The sequence below is a fragment of the Drosophila ficusphila genome, unplaced genomic scaffold, assembly GCF_018152265.1.
Source record: "Drosophila ficusphila isolate 14025-0441.05 unplaced genomic scaffold, ASM1815226v1 contig_412, whole genome shotgun sequence".
Classification (NCBI taxonomy): Eukaryota; Metazoa; Arthropoda; class Insecta; order Diptera; family Drosophilidae; genus Drosophila; species Drosophila ficusphila.
The window spans coordinates 3,504,456-3,522,652 of NW_025064326.1; the positions used below are offsets into that span (position 1 = coordinate 3,504,456).

Sequence of the window (18,197 nt, forward strand, 5' to 3'; positions counted from 1 at the left end):
AAGAAAAAAAAGCTTAAAAAGTTTTAAAATTAATATAAAGAACTTTTCTTTCTATGTAATTTTTGTTTCTTTTACCATCTTATATTTTTCGGTGCATAAAATTTTCCCACTGATATAACTTATCTTTGCACACAGTAAACGAAAACACATTTCATTTTATGATCGAGGGTAATTCAAGATGTTTGCTCGAGGCTTTGAACATTTAATATCCTTAATCTCACGGAATACATATCTGTATTTTAGCCCCTCTGTTATCTGACTGTTAACAGACATTGTTGGAGCAACAGTTGTCTACTACTTCTCTCTTTACTTTTCTTCTTCCTCTCATTTTCATCAAAGCGGAAGATGCAATCAAAGCAGACAAAAGTAAATAAAAGTACAAAAAAGGGGCCTACAAAACGGGAGACTCGAAACCCGCACAAAAGATTCTTCTAAATTAGATTACAATAGGAGAGAACTCTGAACTTGAGGCTTCCGCTCAGAGACTGCAGATCACATTAGTCATTATATCTTTCTCAATAATAATAAAAACTCCCTAAACTGTATATCTTTATATGTGTGTACTAGACTGGCATGGAGCTTCCTGATTACTCATTGTTATTTTCATTTTACAACCAATTCATACAACAGTTGTCAAATCCAAAACCTTTTGTTTAAGCTTAAATTTCTTTATTTTAAATTAGATTACAATAAGAGAGGGAAAATGGATCGCTCATGGTGCTCTCTTTTCAGTATTTCGAGGTTAAATTAGAGGGTGGGTTTGCGGTGGGAACCCTACTGAATTTTAGCGGGAATCTCCACGCAGATGATGTCCGCGCCGTCCTGATCCTGCAGCTCCCACTTGACGAGGACCGAGACCTTGGGGTAGGATTTCAGGACCGGCAGGGTGGCGGTATAGCGGTAGGACTCGCCCTTCTCCAGCGGGCACTTTAGCCCACTATTTACGCAGGCATCGGGATTTGCCAGTGGGAAGGGCATCTCGATTCCGAGGACCTTTCCGTGGACCACCGTCTTGACCGCCGAAGCCTCCTCTGCGAGGGCGAAATCGATGGAAAAGCTGACGGTGGTGTTCCTCTTGAGGATGCACTCCGCCTTGGTGGTGTCGCATCCCTCGATGGCTACCCTGGTGAACTTGCCCGTCTTCGATCCGCAATCGCTGAACTCCAGAGCTCCCGCGAAGGCCACAAAAACAGCACAGGCAATTACCGCGTACCTCAGCATTTTCCTCCAGTTAATTGAATTACAAGGTAAATAACGCGATGAGTCTTCCGCTGGCTCTGGCCTGTTTTTGCTTTTCACCCCACTGGCGCTACGAATCTACTGAATCTGGGAGCCCCGAAGACGACGGAAAAGCTTCTTCGAGAACTTGAACAGCTGCGCGCGACGACTCAGAAGGAAAAGCTTGCTCCACAGATTTTTGGGGATGATACTATCGCTACACTGCATTTTGGGTTTTCTATTTTCTAGATTCTTAAATTTTATAAGCAAACCAGAAAAAGCAAAAAAAATGTATGACTCTATATAAATATTTAATCGCCGTCTTACATATGTACCTAGAAAATTTAAATTTTTTGGTTCGAATTGGAAACATTTATTTAATGGTTTGAAAAAATATCTGATGAAAAGGAATATATTTTTTATCTTGTAAAGGTTTTTTTTTATTAAAAATTGATCACAAATAAATCATAGTATAAATTAGAAGTATCTGCACTCAGTGAGATAAAAGCTAAAGGGGGAGCACTGAAAAGCTTTGCCTCACCCCCAAAACTTATCGATAACAGACCGGCTAAGCTTTTGCTTTCGACTTTCCCATTTGCCGCTTATTTTTTAGTATTCTCTTGGGGCCAGCGACGATTGGCAACGATTTTTGCAATTACTAATTGTCTTAAAACGTTTTAGTACAACTATTTTGTGCATTTAACAATGTCGCAGATCTGTAAGCGCGGTTTGTTGATCAGCAATCGATTGGCGCCCGCCGCCCTCCGCTGCAAGTAAGTAAGAGCGAAAGCGAGGGGCTAAATCAGGTGGGAGATAGGAGGAAAAGAGACGGAAGGCCGCCGAACACGTTGCAAATGCAGCGGTGTCATTTGCCAAGGTCATTGCAGTTGCCGGTTCAATTGTGTTTGTTTGTGTTTGTTTTCTCCATTACTGCATAATTTGTTTGTCCTCGCGAATTTTGTCATCTGATTTAGCGTTCTACTTTAATTATCTGTTCTCAAAATTTATTGTTATATCAGCGCGGGGGCCTAACGTTTCATCATCATTTTCTCGTAGCAAATCTAAAACAATTGCCCCTGCTTCCAGCTGGTTTTATCTCGTTGGGTAATACTTGCATATGTTTTGGGTTCGCTGATTTACATAGTATAAAGATTCCTTTTATCGACGGACGTACGTGTATTTATTTTTAAAGCCAATTTTCTGACGCTCCATGCTATTTTTTGTCATTTTTCTTCCGCTTGGCAGAACATTTATTACCACATGATGAATTGGTTAGAAACCAACGAATATTAAATGCGGTACCGCAGCTCTATTTGCTAATTTTTTTTTTTTGCGATGGAGTAAATATTAATTCGTTTTTTTTTTCAACATGAAAATAACTTATCATAATCTTAAGAAGATCCTAAGCAAACAGTCATGAATATAACTTCACAAAATAATCAGTACTAAATCAAAAATTTTTAAGTGGAACATTTTTCGTTTGTAATTATTGCGTTTGCTTCAAAATTGTTATAGTTATGAGCAGAGCCATTTTATCGGCGCTAAAGGATATAGTAAATGTGTGGAGCAACGATCCTGGCCAACGTATATGCGGGGCGAATAAAGTGTAGAGTATTCGTGGTCATATCACGCTATAGTCGCGTGATTCCCTTTCGGTTTTATGGAACTTCTTAGGTTTTATCAAACTTCAGAAGGTTCCTCAAAGAAATCAAACAAATCAGTTCCGAATACAGGTGGCATCTAATTGAAAGACTTTAATTAAGTTTGATTACTTCCAAGTTCTATTTCCGTTCTGAATAATAAGGAGAATCGGCAAGCCGGCTACGTCAGCGACCAATCGTCGACCTTATCGCTGACGTAGGATTTATTAGATCTATATTGTGTATTCTGTAAATCGTCGACCGAGTTCCCATAATAACATGTTTACAGCTGATAAGAGGGGGGGCTATTTAAGACCCCCATGTCTTTGGGGTACGAGGTGTTAACAGTGGGTGCGAAATCCAAGAAAACCTCTAGATGACTTTCAAACTTTAGTCATGAAACCGAAAAGATAAATACTAGCCCCAAGTGGCAGACGTGGATGAGATAACCCACTAAGCAGTTTCCTAATCTTGCAATTTAATTTAAACCAGATAAGAACAACTTGGGTAGTATTCAAGGGTTAAAGGTTTGGGGACGGAAATGCAGATTAGGCAAAAAGTGTAATTAAGTAAAAGATAATTAAAAAAATGTTTAAAAAAGTATAATACACATTAATTTCATTTCACCATTATTCAGATAAGTAGAAAAATTAAATTATTTAAGTTCAAGGTTATAATAAAAGAACAGTTTTTTAGAGGTTGTTGGGGGTAACCTTATCGTCTCCATTCTTTATAAATAACTTTTAAGGCTTCACAGTCTAATAGTTAATTATTTTTTTCCAGGTCAACATGGTTCTCGGAGGTGCAAATGGGTCCTCCCGATGCCATTTTGGGCGTAACAGAGGCTTTCAAGAAGGACACAAACCCGAAGAAGATCAACTTGGGCGCTGGCGCCTACCGCGATGACAACACTCAGCCCTTTGTGCTGCCCAGTGTCCGTGAGGTTGGTATAAGCCAAATTTGTAGATCTGTGGACATAACTAAAGAAGTGTTTTAAAACCAGGCTGAGAAAAGGGTTATTGGCCGCAAGTTGGACAAGGAGTATGCCACTATTATCGGTGTTCCCGAGTTCTACAACAAAGCCATTGAGCTGGCTTTGGGAAAGGTAAGTCTTTACTTTCAAAATATAAAATATGCAACTGAGAATTATTATCTTGCCTCTCTAGGGTTCCAAACGTCTGGCGGCCAAGCACAATGTCACCGCCCAGTCAATCAGTGGAACTGGTGCCCTGCGCATCGGAGCTGCCTTCCTGGCCAAGTTCTGGAAGGGCAACCGCGAGATCTACATCCCATCCCCATCATGGGGCAACCATGTGGCTATTTTCGAACACGCCGGTCTGCCGGTGAACCGGTATCGCTACTACGACAAGGACACCTGTGCCCTTGACTTCGCCGGACTGATTGAGGATCTGAAGGTACTATTTGTACTATTTTTTTAATTAACAGTGCTAACCGAATTACTTGTTTATTTTAGAAAATCCCCGAGAAGAGCATCGTCCTCCTGCACGCCTGCGCACACAACCCCACTGGAGTGGATCCCTCATTGGAGCAGTGGCGCGAGATCTCGGCGGTGGTGAAGCAGCGCAATCTCTATCCTTTCATCGACATGGCCTACCAAGGCTTCGCCACCGGAGACGTCGATCGCGATGCCCAGGCCGTTCGCACCTTTGAGAACGATGGCCACGACTTCTGTTTGGCCCAGAGTTTCGCCAAGAACATGGGTTTGTATGGCGAGCGTGCCGGTGCCTTCACCGTGCTGTGCTCCGACGAGGAGGAGGCTGCCCGCGTGATGTCCCAGGTCAAGATCTTGATCCGTGGACTGTACTCGAATCCCCCGGTTCATGGAGCCAGGATTGCCGCTGAGATCCTGAACAACGAGGACTTGCGTGCCCAGTGGTTGAAGGACGTCAAGCTGATGGCCGACCGTATCATCGATGTGCGTGCACAGCTGAAGAACAACCTGGTGAAACTGGGATCCAGCCAGAACTGGGACCACATCGTCAACCAGATCGGCATGTTCTGCTTCACGGGATTGAAGCCCGAGCAGGTCCAGAAACTGATCAAGGAGCACAGTGTCTATCTGACCAACGACGGTCGTGTTTCGATGGCGGGAGTCACCAGCAAGAATGTCCAATACTTGGCCGAGAGCATACACAATGTCACCAAGTAGGGTGGGACAACCAGTGGACCTGTGGAGATCGAAGTAGAGTCGGAGTTTCCGTAGTACCTTTCAATCGGCACCTGTACGAATTTTCTAGCACGAACTCTAGTTAAACCAATTGCATTTTGCACTCTCTACATTTATCTCTGTATATAAGCTAAATGATCTGCCTTTTTAAAGTAAAGCATTTTAAATATTAGAAAATATATTTAGATTTGAATTTACTTTTCCAAAGAAAAGGGTGGTATTAAAACATAAAATTGAACAAATTTTAAATAACAAGGAAGATCTCACAGAAAAAAGTGTGAACAGCAACTTAAATTACTAACAATGGTAAAAAAGCTGTTAATTTTTATTTTGATATTCATATTTTACTAGCATCCAATTTTATATACAACTAGGATCACGGTTTGTTATAACGATATCTTAACTTATCGCTCGGTTCGCAGTACTCCTTGATAATGAGCTTGCACAGGAAAATGTGAAATACTATGATTATTGCACACACGGATACCCAGAAAAGCGTGGGCAGTCCACCCAGTTGGTGGCCATGCCGATGCAGAGCGATCAGATGCTGCTCGTGGGCAGGAGCTTAGCAACAAGAATAAGATCAATTAGGAATAGTTAAGAATTACAGAGCAAAAGCTCACCTTCGACTACTTCTTTGACATGGATGGCATGGTGCAGCTCTTCCATGTGCTGCTTGTCCTCGGTTATGTATAATATTGCTGTTGAAGGCTCAGTCAGTTTAACTGGGAATTGTCGTCGGTTTTGTCTGCAAAGTAAATTTCATTTTTCAAATAAAATACTAATACTACTCTATAATAAGTTAAGTTACGTTAGCAACACGGGCTCATCCAGGCAGCCGCCATCGCAGGCGTAGTAGCTCCTGTCCGAACGATCCAGCGCCACATTGATTACTGCCTTGTTGTCTTCTTTCACAATGATGGTGACATTGACATGGGTCTTGTTACCGTAGTTGAGGCGCCGGAAGTGAAAGTCTCTGTGCAGGAATTTTGGATGGATATTGCACTCCAGGTGCTGATTGCTAAAACGAAAACTGCCAAAGCTCAAGACCATGCCTTGAATTACGCCCGAGGCTCCAGCTCGGATAAGATTGTGGCAGCCCTGCTTTTCCAAAGTGAGCATCCAGGAAGTTACCAGCGAATTGAGCTGCTGCAAATTGGACATTTCGCGCCAGAGGTTCTCCGCCTGCAGAGTGTGATACGAATCATAGCAGCCCTCGGCGTAGGTGAGTGCTTTAGCAATGTCCTCCTTCTTGGAGCTACCAGTCTCCTCAAATTCAAAGCTGCGCACCTGGGAGAGAACTGCATACATGGTGGCATTGATGCGATCACCGTTCAAGCTGTTCTCCGCCTTCGAGGTGCTTATCGTAAAGCCAGTGGCCCACAGATCCGTCCACACATCAATGTGCTCTTGCCGATAGGTGTTAATGCTATTCAGGGAACCCGGATTTGAGGAACCGAGTTTCTGCAGGAGCTTGGTCATCGCCTGTGTGGCTTGCTGCTCAGTGGTATCGCTTATACCCTTTACTTGAGCCTCCGGCACTGGTTTAGAATATTGCACTGCAATGGGATACACAATACGAACTGTGCCCCGCTTCCTCAGCTGCAATTTGGAATCCATTTGCGGCTTCACTATGCTTATCACAATGGATTTAGTGGGAGTTTCTGGGTTGGGCTGCACCGTGGCCGTGATTACCTCCAGTTCGTTGTAGGTAAACACACCCACCGAAACGGATTCACTAATAGAGGAAAATAATGACTGTAGTTTTTATCAACTGAAAGTTAAATTAACACCAACCTGAGGGTCACGGTTCGCCTGGTGAGCTTCGGCAGGCTGACGCGTGGCATAATTAGCTCGATGTCCTCGACCAGATTCCTGGTATTTGTGATCTGCAGCTCCTGCATGAATATATTCGGCTGAGTGCGATGAGCGTAGTAGGTGTAGGAAGCAAAGTATCCCGCGAAGCACTGGAATCGGTGAACCATACCCGTTAGATACTCGACAACGGTGGCCTCTTTTTCGCCACCAGATCCTCCGGAAATAGAAACCAACGGCTGGAAGCGAATGGGGAGTTGCATAGCCCTGCCATGTTTAATGTTAAGAAAGGCGTCATGGGCGATCTCCAGACCCAGATAGCCGTTGCCAACATAGGGCGTGAAATCGCGCTCGCCCGGCAATTTTGCTGGTGACACGTGACGAATATTGGCATCGAACTCAAAGTTCTGTAGTATGAAGGGCGTCAGCCGATCGTCCATACACATGCTATGAGGATCTGCAGGGCATATTGGTTAGTTAACGACTTTAGAGTTTGCTGACAGACTTACCCTTTTTTTCGGGGGCACTAAGGAAGATATAGCGAAATATCGGCGGAATCATATAGAAAACCACACAGACGCAGAGGAGCAGGAGGAACAGTCGGCGGTACGAAGACATGGTGCCCTCCGCCAGTCGCTTCATCCGACGCATCACGTCGCCAGCGTCGAACTTGCTTTTTGCTGAGCGGAACAACATTTTCCAGCAGTGATTTTCCGGAAAATTTCGGAAAAAATAATAACATTTCAATTCAAGACCATTGTTGCGCTTCCCGGTGAATGTCTAATTCTATAGGGATGGTTCAGGTAATTGCCAATGAAACCGATGTTTTGTGGGTATCGATTAAAAAAATTGTAAGGCCCAGTATGTTACACTTTGTGTTTTATGTTGCTATAAAATAAATATGTACCATGAATTTAATTAGCTTATAAAATCTTTTTTTGTTTTTGTAAAATATTTTCATTGAAAATTCAAATGCGCGCCTACTTAATTGGTTCCGTTTGAATGGCAAATAAGACCGTTTAATGGTTAAAGGGTTAATACCCGCTACAATGTTTGCTTAACAATTTACCTGACCCAAAAAATCAAAACCGATCTTAAAATAACCTTTACATAGGAATAAACGCAAAGAATGACTGATAAGCTGACAGAAAGCTTTATGAAAAGGAGACGACTATATTTAGCCGGTCTGGCTGGTCTAGGCCTTATAATTCTGGTATCGATCTACAAATGTGGCGGCGAAAGTTCTCAGGTATCAGAAAATCAAGACTGTTTCTTTTGTGATTTCGCCCACCACAGAAAAGGACCTCCTCCAGTTTTGGAGGTAGAAACGGATGAGTACGTCATCTTCAAGGACAAGTATCCTGCGGCCCAGCATCACTACCTGGCGATTCCGAAGGAGCATTTCGACAGCTTAAAGGCACTCAACAGATCTCACCTGGGACTGGGTAAGATAGGCCACGTTTCAAGTTATTAGCAGGCTTAACAAAATATTTCTGTGTATCCGCAGTGCAACGTATGGAGGCGGGTATGGTTGACTTCCTCAAATCAAAGAATATAGATCCGACCAAGGCAACTATTGGGTTTCATATGCCCCCATTTATTTCGGTCCGCCACCTTCACCTCCATGCAATATATCCCCCATCCGATATGAACATCGGGAACCAGATCAGCTTTATGTCATCTTTCTGGTTTAAAAAGGTCGGTAAAACATCTGTTTATTTTTCTTTGTCAACTGATTCTTTATGTTTACTTTCAGTCCGGGGACGCAATTCAATATTTGAAATCACGGGATCTCTGAAAGGGGTAAACATAATGGAAAAATGGAAAATGTACCTTTATACATATATAAATTTATAGTTTAATACTTAACCTGTGACTAAAGATTGATGAACCAAGCTGTGACTGGCCGCCAGTGATAACAAGGCTCAGGGTACAATCGAGGATTGTGTAAATTTGCAAAGCTATAAAAAATTAATAAATATTTGCAATTTATTATAACGTAGGATTTCTTGTACCAAATATTTATATGATGTGCAATCGTAAATTAACAGTCACGGAATCAACTAACTCCTTGTGCGCACTGCGCATCCCTGTGAGCCGCTTCCCCGTGAACGGTAATCCGGAACAGTGCTGCTCAGCGCGCACTTTTTGGTTGGTGGGTCTGCTTCTTCTTGCGCGCATCGCTGCCGCGTTTCGCTGTGAGTGGCTATGAGATATTAGAAACGCTGCCCTCGGAGTTTGTTTAATTTGAGCAGGCGTTAATCCTGCGTTGGTCAAAGCTCAAGCAACCGCAAAAGCAAGGGATCGCCGCCGGCCAAGGACACCGATCAAGGGACTGTCGTGATGTGGCCGCAAACGCTGGAAATGTCGCGGGACGAGTGCCGAGGCATGCTGCGTCGACTTGGTGAGAGCTGAATGGTCCACGAAACTCTTTCCCAATCCTTGGGAGCTGTCGAGGATGGCCCGTTTGGAGGAGCACTTCCCACTAATCCATACCTTCCCCTTTGTCCTCGTTTGTTCGTCCCACTAGAACTCGAGTCCTATTCGCATGTGGTGAGCGTTTTCGCGCCCAAGGAGCCCTGAGTGAAACCAAGTCTAAATTGCTGGAGGAGCTGCGCCAGCAGTTCCATATCAACCAGGAGCGCCATCGGGCGGAGGTGCGCAGGGCGGCTAACGACGAGCAGCTCTGCACTATTGCGGAAAAGTGAGATTCATAATTGTGCCAAGCAAAAAAAACGTTTAATTCTCTGTGTGTATCTGTGTTTTCCTCCAGCGTTTTTGGCCCTAACACTTGGCAGGAGTGGTCGCGCGAAGGACGACGTCCCTATCCCCTTCTTCCCAGGATCAGTCCGCAAACTGCGCTCAGTATCGTGGCCAACGATCTGGCGGCCAAAGCATGTGAGGAGAACGCCAAATTGGCGACTCCTGCCGAAACGGCCATCCATTTTGGAGAAGCCCTCGTGGAACAGGCCTCGCTGATGAGCCTGAAATATCCCCGGAGTGGCAGGAACCAGGATCCCGCGATGGTGATCTTGGAAGAGCCGGTAAGTTACATAATCCCGACGATTTAATTTGCTCTCGCTTCAGGGCAGAAAAAGTGCAGACTGTACCTGCCATTAAAATCTAGTGGGCGGCTGCTATTGGCCGCCGCTAAAAAGTTGCCAAAAGTCAATCCCGCTCAAAATATAACCTTTAAACAATTATAAGACCTTAAAGATAACTAAAATAAGGAATATTTCTTAGTAGGAATAAAAACTGCCCACATTAATATCCAATTGGATTATTCAGGTCCAATTAGAAGGTCATTTAGGCGAGAAAAGTAAATCAGAGTCGAATATTGCAGTGTATTTTACCTCTTTTAATTTATTAATGTCACATTTCTCTATCTCTTTTGTTTTAATTGTTTATATATCTTTGCTAATCAGTCATTTAACTTTAACTGCCATTAACAGAAATCTGTATCTGTTAACCCGACTGTTAACGTACTGTTGGCAATGGACTGTTATCGATAGTGGGCTAACATTGTCTACCGTTCAAATTTGATTTTGAATCGGATTATATAACAAGAAAAACGTATTGTTATAATTAAATATTGTGTTTTTAAATTTTAAAATTATAATATTGTTTATATCAACTAAATTTATAAACATTGACAAATTTAAAATATCCAAAAATTTGTAAACGTATTTACTACGTTTATACCTTCTTTCTTTCTCTAGTTTAAAGTACCCGATGTACCCAACGAAGTCAAGAAGATGACCCAGAAACGCAAGGAGAACGAGAGCGGATTGGACAGCAAACCCAACAAGAAGAGGCACATGCAACAGCCAAATCCGCAGCAGTCACATCTGGCGATTCCCCAGCATCAGCAACTGAGTCCCTCGAATCCCGCGATGGAGGAGGGCGACTCTGTGCCCCTGGAAAAGCGACTGAGCCCGCGGACGATGCAGCAACGCTACTTCTATCAGCAGCAGATGAGGCACAAGCAGCGGTTGGCCAGCAAACGTAACCTGGCCAATAACCTCGGCTCGCCCTCCTCGCAGACGGGCAGTCCATTGGGCGGCAGGAGCGTTTCCACTTCGGGGGAGAATCCTCGCCCGGAAAGAGGATAGCAGCACCGGCCAAGAGTGGTCGGCGGGCACAGAAGCAACTGCAACAACAGCAGCAACAAAAGTTGCAAGCAACACCAGCAACAGAAAGTATTAATGCAGTCGCCGGAGGCGGTGCACAATCACTTGACGGTGCAGCCGCATGTGGAGTACGTGCTCGATGAGGCGCTCAAGACGCTGGCGGCCAGCACGCCTCCACCGCCCGCTTCCACAGCCACGCCCCCGCACATCTTCCTTCCTTCCTCACTGGTCACATTGAAGCCGCTAAAGCCCATAAAACCAGTGGTCTACGGGCCGCAAAGTGGATCGGGAGCCGCTGAAATAGGCTCACCCACGACGCCAGGTGCTCGGGGATTTGCCAACTCGCCGATAGTTTTCAAGGAGAAACTCCAGGCTTCTCCGGCTCAGGTGCAAACTCAAGGTGCAAATCCCAGTACCCCCGTCAAGAAGTACGTGGTGGAGGAGAGGCATCCGGACACGCCGCCATCTGCCGCCACTACGCCCACTCCCATTTCCACCGCGAATCTTCCTCTGGCTCCGCAGATCATCAGTGTTCAACAGATCCCAGCCCCGCCAATGGGCGCCAAACTGCGGCCGGCTGTGGCCTCGCCAACCAGTTCCGCCAACACCGCTCTCCTGCCGCCGGGCTCCAAGATCACGCCCAAGAAATTCAATCTCCTGGAAGGCGATGCCAAACCCAAAACCTTGCCCAGCTCGGCGGTCCGACTGCTGCCGTACACGGAACCCATTGGCGGTCCTCTGTCGCCGCTTAAGGATTCCCGGGTTACTCCCTTAAGTAGCGCCTCCACAGTTAATATCATTAAGAATATTCCGGCAAGCAGTTTGAACAACACACTGATCACACCGCTGCCCCCAGCCGGAACCACAGTACCGGCCAGTGTTTTCAGAGCGAAGGTGACCGCACCGCCAGTGAAAGCAAGTGCTGGTGGATCGGTGGGTGGTGCAAGTGGAGCTGCCACAGGAGCGGCAGGAGCAGGGGGCTCGGGAACTGCGCCCCAAATACTGGGGAACATCAAGCTGACCAGCAGCTCGGGAGGAGCGGCAACCATCAAGCAGGTGCCCAGCAGCGCCCTCCGCAACATAAAGATTTGCTCACCGAACGGAAAGGTATTTCTGCAGCCGGGAAAACTGCCAGCTGGGAGCATCATTCACAAGCTGAACAATGCAAGCAGCACCTCGGGATCCGGGACTGGGGGAGTGGTGACCAGCACCACCACAGCTGTCTCGCCCACCAATCTGCCGGCGCGAGAGCAGAGGATCAGCATACAAAAGATGCAGATACTCCAGCCGGCCAGTGCGAGTGCGAATAGCGGAGGCAGCAGTCCGACGACCACCACTACCACCGTTGCCGGCTTGAGTTCGAGTGCCAAGCAGCCGGGTGGGGGCGGCAAGCCCACCACTCTGACCTTCGCCACTGCTGGCGGTGGTAAGAACAACCTGGTTTTCCTGCCGGCGAGCGCGGCGAGTGGAATGCGGGCGCTCACGCTGGCCGCCAAGCCGAAGTCCAATGTGCTGGTCATCGGTGCAACCACTTCCCCGGCGCCCGCGGCCAGCGCCTCGTCTCCCAATCCGCCGGGCGGAGCGAAGCCGAAACCCAATCAGCTCATCACCGAGGACACACCCATCGATATTATCAATATGCCCATCATTGTGGCGGACAATGGAACCACAACGGAGCTGAACCAGTCCTCGGTCAAGAACTCTCCCCTGGTGGTGTTCAATGCCACGGACTGGGAAATGGAGCTCGATCAGGCGGCCACCAAGTCGGCCAGCACGCCCTCGAAACAAGCGCTGGACGACGATGTCATAATCGAAGAGGACGAGGACCTCGAGGAGGAAATGCAGGAGCGGAGTGAGCAAGCATCTACCATGGACCTGAACAATAGCAGTGAGTATGGTTTGCCGGCTTTCAAGCTTTGATTTAATGCAATTCAGCCTTGAGTTGTATAATGTTGGATCAATTCGTTGAACCCCTCTGCATATTTTATGTAAAGCCAAAGCAGGTTTGAAGCAGTTTCATAGCTTTATTGGTACCTCCCTCTTTTCCAGTTATTGAACTGCATCCGGAGGATGACAGCGCCATCGAGTACGTGGACATGGACCTGGAGCAGCCCATCGAGATCGAGAGCACCAGCAACATATCGCCGGAGACGGCCACCACCACGCTGAAGGCCTATGTCTCTGCTTCTGCGCAGCAGCAAAAGAAGCCATTGGAGCAGCCAGTTGGAGCAGGAGCAGCTGCCCTGTAGATCGGACATCCGATCACCAATTAAGTTACCTTAAACGATTCCCCATTTCGAGAGTTTCGAGTGAGAGAACGCACACACACACACACACACACGCCCAGCAGACCCGGTTTTGAATTAGATTTATTTAGTAGTTTAGCGTCAATGTCGAGAGTTTTTCTTTTTAGTTTTAGTTACCGCTACCCGCAGCCTTGGAGCAAAGTGCAAGATTATCGTAAACAGTTCTCTATGCTTATTTGTGGAGCCTAAGTTAAAGATGAGCGTTATTTTCGCAATAGTTAAGTTGCCAAATCACACCAACCACTACTGTTTTAAACATATTATCGTATAGTGAAAGGTACACCCTGGAATTCGTGTTAGCTCTAGTTTATCACTTCATTTCATCCGCCTGCAGTCTTCGGAGCCTGGAATCGTTCCCCTTCTCTCCTGTACATAGGGCAGATGCCTCTGCAGACTAACCCCGATTTTGTATAGCCTGTAAATATAGTCCTCACTTCGCCCCCCATTTTTTGCCTAGCATAATTTCGCTCTAGTTTAGTTGCCTAAGCTCATCCCAGAAATGAAAGATTGTACACAACAAAATTCGAGAATCAAGAAAATAAGTGAGAAAATTGTTTAAATGTTCACCTTGAAAGATTTCTTAATTGTATGAGATTATAGACCCTAGTTGACCCAATCCGAACATGTAAATATCAGATGAATTTCGAAATGCAAACCTTATATCGCATATATAAATATACATATGTATAGACACCTAGTTCGGCTAAGAAGCACACACATGTTTAAAGGAAAGAGAACTCATGCCACACACACAAAAAACAGATGATTACCCATTAACGATTTATAGATGTTAAGTATTTTATGCGTCGATTTTGTAAATCCAAATCTTAAGAAAAATGTTGTACTTTTAGACCAAGCCCAAAATGAAAAGCAAACGGAAACACCATCTTAAATCAGAGAATTCCTCCCCTCCACAGAAATGAGCAGAAAAATCTAATACAAAAATATTGTTGAACGATGCGTGTCGCTGTAAAATTTTTAGCATAGAAATTTTAAACGAAATAAATTTAAATGTAATAAAGTTACAAGGTCTTTTTATTGGAACCCCAGAAACCGATTGATTATTTAATCATCTTTAGAAACAAAATTACGATTGCATTTTTTGCAAGATTTAAATCTGTCCGACTTCCGTTCTGATTTCGGTCGTTTCCTAGTTAAAATAGTTTAACAAATGTTTCCTTGCCACAAAACACACGTGCACCTTTGTCTTTTTTTAATGGTTATATGTACAAACATATATTAATATAATTTCAATAATGCACAATGCAATCCTGCCACTTAACATGTTAACTTATTGCTGTTGCCAGAGAATCGAGTGGTGATTGAAAAATAGTTTGAAAAATACTATTTTAGTGTTTTGTAAAAAGAGCTTGGTTATGAAAAGAAGTTAACCAAACCATAAAAAGGGGAATTAGTCTAGTTTCGAGGATCAGTTCCGACCCAAGGTCATGCCCCGGCCCCAAGGACTCTCAGGCGCCTGTCGCGGTGGTGCTCTGCTCTCCGGCGGCACTCCGAAGCCACCGAATCCGCCGGAAACGTCCGGCACAAGGCGCTTTCTGCAAGAAAAGAGCAAAAAACCCATGAATATTAAGGACCTTGAGCTGCGTTTAGTTACGTACAAGAACTGAGGAGTTTCCAGCAGGGCAGTGCCGCCCAGATCCTGGGAGTATTGGAACTTGAAGAAGTAGTAGACATGTCCGTTGAAGATGCCAACCAGCGAAGCGAGGGAGCTGCAGGGAATAAAACTGTTGGATTAATTCACTCACAACACCATAAGCTAGCTCTTACAAGTGGAAAATGAACTCGAAGGCGGCCAGGACCCAGGGAAGATACATGGCCTTGAACCTGGTGCCAAACCAGAAGCTCACAGTGACGTCCTTGTTCAGCTGGCACCATATGTAGGTGATCGCCAGGACGAGCATGTCCATGAGGAAGTACACATTGAAGAGCATGCCCCCAATATTGGCCAGCACCGCAGAAACAATCAGAAGGTACAGATAGTCCGCCGGACTTCGGCTATACTGGTCCTTCTCCAACTTCGAGCTGCATTGAAAGAAGTTAAAATGTGCATAAAGTACGGATACTACATCCCACGCACCTGTACTGTACGATGAAGAAGCAGTTGATGAGGAAGTGGAACGCCGTGTTTGACGAAATCGGAAAGACGAATAGTGACGTCACACATCGCCAGAGCTGCAGCTTCCCAAAAACCAAATTTCGGTCCAGATGCAGCCAATATATTGGGATTATGTCGAAGCGGCAAAGCATGCTGAGCGCCACGGTGGCCGTCAGCCAATACCTGGTGAATCGGGGCAGCGAGCGGTACCACACGCCAGCGTCCATGTTGTTTGGTTCCTTGTTTACTCCTATTTAATTCATAAATTTGATAAATCTGTGGGTATCTTTGTTGCTTTACGTGTCTTTTCCAACAACCTTAGGCCAGCGGCAGGTCTGTCAGTTTCGCTTTTTTCCCGCCAAATCTGGACATTTTAGGGGCAGGTTTTTATCGATATTTACGCAGTCAAACTCGATTGTTTGAGTTGTTTTAATATTTTAATAAACAGATTTAATAGATCAAATATTTATTTTAATAATGAAATGAAATTTTAAATTCATACAGCACTGCTTTGTTTTTATCAATGAAAATGAATATTAATGTTCGGGGTCGAATAACAAGCGGTCTCGACTATCGCATTAGGGTGACCGCAAACATCAATTGTTACGCTTCCAAGTGAATGATTGTGTGGGGTTTTTGAATTTACTCATTACAATTTCTTAAAATGTTTTGAACATTCAACAATGTAAAGTTTCTAGTTTCATGCCTGCTGCATTTTACCTTCGATGATAACTAAAATATTTCGAAAATAAGACAGTAAGTAAACATAAATACACCTTTTCAAATATTGAAAATTGAAAAACTGAAACACCTATGATCAATATTAATGTAATATACCTTTTTAAAAATTATCATCGGCTCAGTTTTTTTTTTTTGTTAGCTAGCATATTCCTTATTTATTCTAGTACTTAAAACTATTGTTTCATGGGGACTGGGACTAAAACGTTATTGGCGGATACATATGCATACTATAATTTTTTTTTTTTGTTTAGCAAGCCCCTTCCACTATTCACCTTTGATCCCGCAATTTGTGATTTTTGTGGTAACATTTTTAACGACTGACAAAGCGATGGGCAACAACAAAGCGTACGAACACACATTTCAGGACACTTAATTCATAACAGTCGAGAGCACACAAATAAATAGCGAAATTTTCGGGACTTTTTTGGCTACTTTTTGTGGTATCTTTGTGGAGATACCTTTGTTAGCCAACGAAAAAAATAAATTTTGGACAGGTAAGAAGCGTGTGCCACTCACTCTCGCACACTCATGCAAGCACACACGAACGCACACAATTGCAAGGCAGTGGTGCGAAATTAATCAACTTGGAAATTGTGCGCTTTTCCAATATCCTGAATTCTCGAGTGGACTCCGCTGTGCTGATTAATTTCTAAAAAAAATTGTATTCTGTCACAAAGTAGATTATTGAATTCGCATTTGCTTGGAAAATTTTTGGAGTTTTTTTTGGTTTTTTTGAACGAAAGTAAAAGCCGGTTTTTGAGCTAAAAGTAAAGTTCAAATTTTTGGAGTGCCGATGCATCAAATAGTCTTTCTATACGAGTAAGTGAGCTGGCAATAGTGGGTGTGGGTGCCCTGTTGAATTTCCAGAAAGAGCGAAAGAGAGAAAGAGATACGGCGAGAGAGCAACAGTAACAAAATGTCGAGGCTAATCAAGAGTGCGTGTGTGTGAGCGAGGACACACCCACCGATTGGCCATACAAAAATATGGGCGCTAGAGCAGTGCGACGCATGCGCTGCCATTTTGTGCGCCGACTGCGCTGCTTCTGCCATTTGATACGCCCACTAACGGCTTTGCCAAGCTCATCATTAAGTTGTGCAACACATACACCCGCAAGCGAGCGTACATTGCACACATAGATGGGCTTTATTTACCCACCCGTTGAGCCTTTTGCCCGGGAACCCAAAAACTCACCTGGATCTCTTGGTCCACCTGGCTCTGTCATTTTGTTGTTGCCGCTGACGTAGGTGCACAGGAAAAATAAGTACTAAAACCTATTGTCTTAGATAGTAAGTTTAGGTAAGAAATTATTAAAATTTGGTGAGTGATCGCACAGACACCAATTTTAAACAAAACAATTGTATATACGGTCAAAGCATTATTTTAAAATGATAGTACGTTTTTTTCTTTTGAGGACTATCATTTTAATTTCTTGCTGTGTGCTCGCTCATTTCGTTGCGTTCTATGTAGAGAAGGCTCACTCTTCTCCTCTGCTCCTTCGCTGCGTCTTTTATTTAATATTTTATATGCAAACATTTTATTATCCCTTTTCCAACTTGAGCTGTCGTCTTTTTTTCCTGCCTTGAATTTTGGCTTTTGTCCATTTCAATTGCTGTAATGAATGCCATATCTCCTCTCCTTCGTCTTCAGCATCCCTATTTTTCCTCCCTCCCCCGTTTTATTGTTGCAGACACTTGAGGTGTGGAAAATGCAAAAAGTTGATTTCTTGAGTCTCATGGAAAAGTTGTCATTATTAAATGGAATCTTTTGCCTAAGGAATCCTGTCAGTTGTCAGCGTAATTTATTAGAAGTATACAGAAGACTTTGTAAAAAAGAATCTAGTAATGCGGTATTTCTATATAGCCAGGGATCTAATAAAAAATTAGTATGGTATTAAATTGTTCTTGTACTGTTTTATATTTATTTTAGAAAGCTGTGTTTTCCAAAAGTTCGCATAGAAATCAATCAGTAGCCTATTGGTTTTAAAGAATGGACAAAAAGTTTCCGAAGAGAATCAGGACCTTTTCAGTAGGATTTTCAAAGTG

At 44.2% G+C, this 18,197-nt stretch overlaps 6 protein-coding genes across 7 annotated transcripts; 3 read left to right on the forward strand and 3 right to left on the reverse strand.

Moving 5' to 3' along the window:
* Positions 1-647: 647 nt before the first annotated feature.
* LOC108094113 (NPC intracellular cholesterol transporter 2 homolog a) lies at positions 648-1,330 on the reverse strand. Its single transcript, XM_017194534.2, has one exon. It carries the CDS (start codon positions 1,219-1,221, stop codon positions 775-777), a length of 447 nt encoding a protein of 148 aa, XP_017050023.1. The 5' UTR covers positions 1,222-1,330; the 3' UTR covers positions 648-774.
* Positions 1,331-1,813: 483 nt separating this feature from the next.
* Positions 1,814-5,227, forward strand: LOC108094153 (aspartate aminotransferase, mitochondrial). 2 transcript variants are annotated; one of them, XM_017194592.2, is made up of 5 exons: positions 1,814-1,991; positions 3,642-3,801; positions 3,862-3,963; positions 4,025-4,273; positions 4,333-5,227. In XM_017194592.2, the coding sequence occupies exons 1-5, from the start codon at positions 1,924-1,926 to the stop codon at positions 5,026-5,028; spliced, it is 1,275 nt and encodes a 424-aa protein (XP_017050081.1). In that variant the 5' UTR covers positions 1,814-1,923; the 3' UTR covers positions 5,029-5,227. The 2 variants fall into 2 exon arrangements, with proteins under 2 accessions (XP_017050081.1, XP_017050080.1); XM_017194591.2 differs by lacking the exon at positions 1,814-1,991 and adding an exon at positions 2,683-2,824.
* Positions 5,228-5,340: 113 nt separating this feature from the next.
* On the reverse strand, positions 5,341-7,663 carry LOC108094152 (uncharacterized protein KIAA2013 homolog). Its single transcript, XM_017194589.2, has 5 exons — positions 7,371-7,663; positions 6,844-7,318; positions 5,858-6,784; positions 5,670-5,794; positions 5,341-5,610 (listed from the first exon to the last, which is right to left on the reverse strand). The coding sequence occupies exons 1-5, from the start codon at positions 7,555-7,557 to the stop codon at positions 5,423-5,425; spliced, it is 1,902 nt and encodes a 633-aa protein (XP_017050078.1). The 5' UTR covers positions 7,558-7,663; the 3' UTR covers positions 5,341-5,422.
* A 229-nt stretch (positions 7,664-7,892) lies between these two features.
* LOC108094155 (histidine triad nucleotide-binding protein 3) lies at positions 7,893-8,863 on the forward strand. Its single transcript, XM_017194595.2, has 4 exons — positions 7,893-8,306; positions 8,369-8,559; positions 8,618-8,664; positions 8,719-8,863. The coding sequence occupies exons 1-3, from the start codon at positions 7,991-7,993 to the stop codon at positions 8,657-8,659; spliced, it is 549 nt and encodes a 182-aa protein (XP_017050084.1). The 5' UTR covers positions 7,893-7,990; the 3' UTR covers positions 8,660-8,664; positions 8,719-8,863.
* A 178-nt stretch (positions 8,864-9,041) lies between these two features.
* On the forward strand, positions 9,042-14,318 carry LOC108094151 (BRCA2-interacting transcriptional repressor EMSY). The gene is given in 8 exon segments (XM_017194588.2): positions 9,042-9,265; positions 9,392-9,418; positions 9,421-9,565; positions 9,635-9,905; positions 10,581-10,938; positions 10,941-11,041; positions 11,043-12,879; positions 13,041-14,318. Coding segments are annotated over 8 exon segments (3,000 nt in total). The 5' UTR covers positions 9,042-9,204; the 3' UTR covers positions 13,241-14,318.
* Positions 14,319-14,495: 177 nt separating this feature from the next.
* LOC108094154 (derlin-1) lies at positions 14,496-15,756 on the reverse strand. Its single transcript, XM_017194593.2, has 4 exons — positions 15,396-15,756; positions 15,086-15,340; positions 14,917-15,027; positions 14,496-14,853 (listed from the first exon to the last, which is right to left on the reverse strand). The coding sequence occupies exons 1-4, from the start codon at positions 15,638-15,640 to the stop codon at positions 14,727-14,729; spliced, it is 738 nt and encodes a 245-aa protein (XP_017050082.2). The 5' UTR covers positions 15,641-15,756; the 3' UTR covers positions 14,496-14,726.
* Between the last annotated feature and the right edge of the window lie 2,441 nt (positions 15,757-18,197).

Bases quoted from the DNA above. Each gene is read 5' to 3' on its own strand.
- LOC108094113 (XM_017194534.2), bottom strand. From the start codon at position 1,221: ATGCTGAGGTACGCGGTAATTGCCTGTGCTGTTTTTGTGGCCTTCGCG.
- LOC108094153 (XM_017194591.2), top strand. From the start codon at position 2,736: ATGAGCAGAGCCATTTTATCGGCGCTAAAGGATATAGTAAATGTGTGG. The intron at 3,964-4,024 runs GTAAGTCTTTAC...TTGCCTCTCTAG, and splicing joins TTGAGCTGGCTTTGGGAAAG to GGTTCCAAACGTCTGGCGGC. The intron at 4,274-4,332 runs GTACTATTTGTA...TGTTTATTTTAG, and splicing joins GACTGATTGAGGATCTGAAG to AAAATCCCCGAGAAGAGCAT.
- LOC108094152 (XM_017194589.2), bottom strand. From the start codon at position 7,557: ATGTTGTTCCGCTCAGCAAAAAGCAAGTTCGACGCTGGCGACGTGATG. The intron at 6,785-6,843 runs GTTGGTGTTAAT...TTCCTCTATTAG, and splicing joins AGGCGAACCGTGACCCTCAG to TGAATCCGTTTCGGTGGGTG. The intron at 5,795-5,857 runs GTAACTTAACTT...TTTACTTTGCAG, and splicing joins GATGAGCCCGTGTTGCTAAC to ACAAAACCGACGACAATTCC.
- LOC108094155 (XM_017194595.2), top strand. From the start codon at position 7,991: ATGACTGATAAGCTGACAGAAAGCTTTATGAAAAGGAGACGACTATAT. The intron at 8,307-8,368 runs GTAAGATAGGCC...GTGTATCCGCAG, and splicing joins CAGATCTCACCTGGGACTGG to TGCAACGTATGGAGGCGGGT. The intron at 8,560-8,617 runs GTCGGTAAAACA...GTTTACTTTCAG, and splicing joins CATCTTTCTGGTTTAAAAAG to TCCGGGGACGCAATTCAATA.
- LOC108094154 (XM_017194593.2), bottom strand. From the start codon at position 15,640: ATGGACGCTGGCGTGTGGTACCGCTCGCTGCCCCGATTCACCAGGTAT. The intron at 15,341-15,395 runs GTGCGTGGGATG...CTTTCAATGCAG, and splicing joins TTCTTCATCGTACAGTACAG to CTCGAAGTTGGAGAAGGACC. The intron at 14,854-14,916 runs GTACGTAACTAA...CTTTTCTTGCAG, and splicing joins CTGGAAACTCCTCAGTTCTT to AAAGCGCCTTGTGCCGGACG.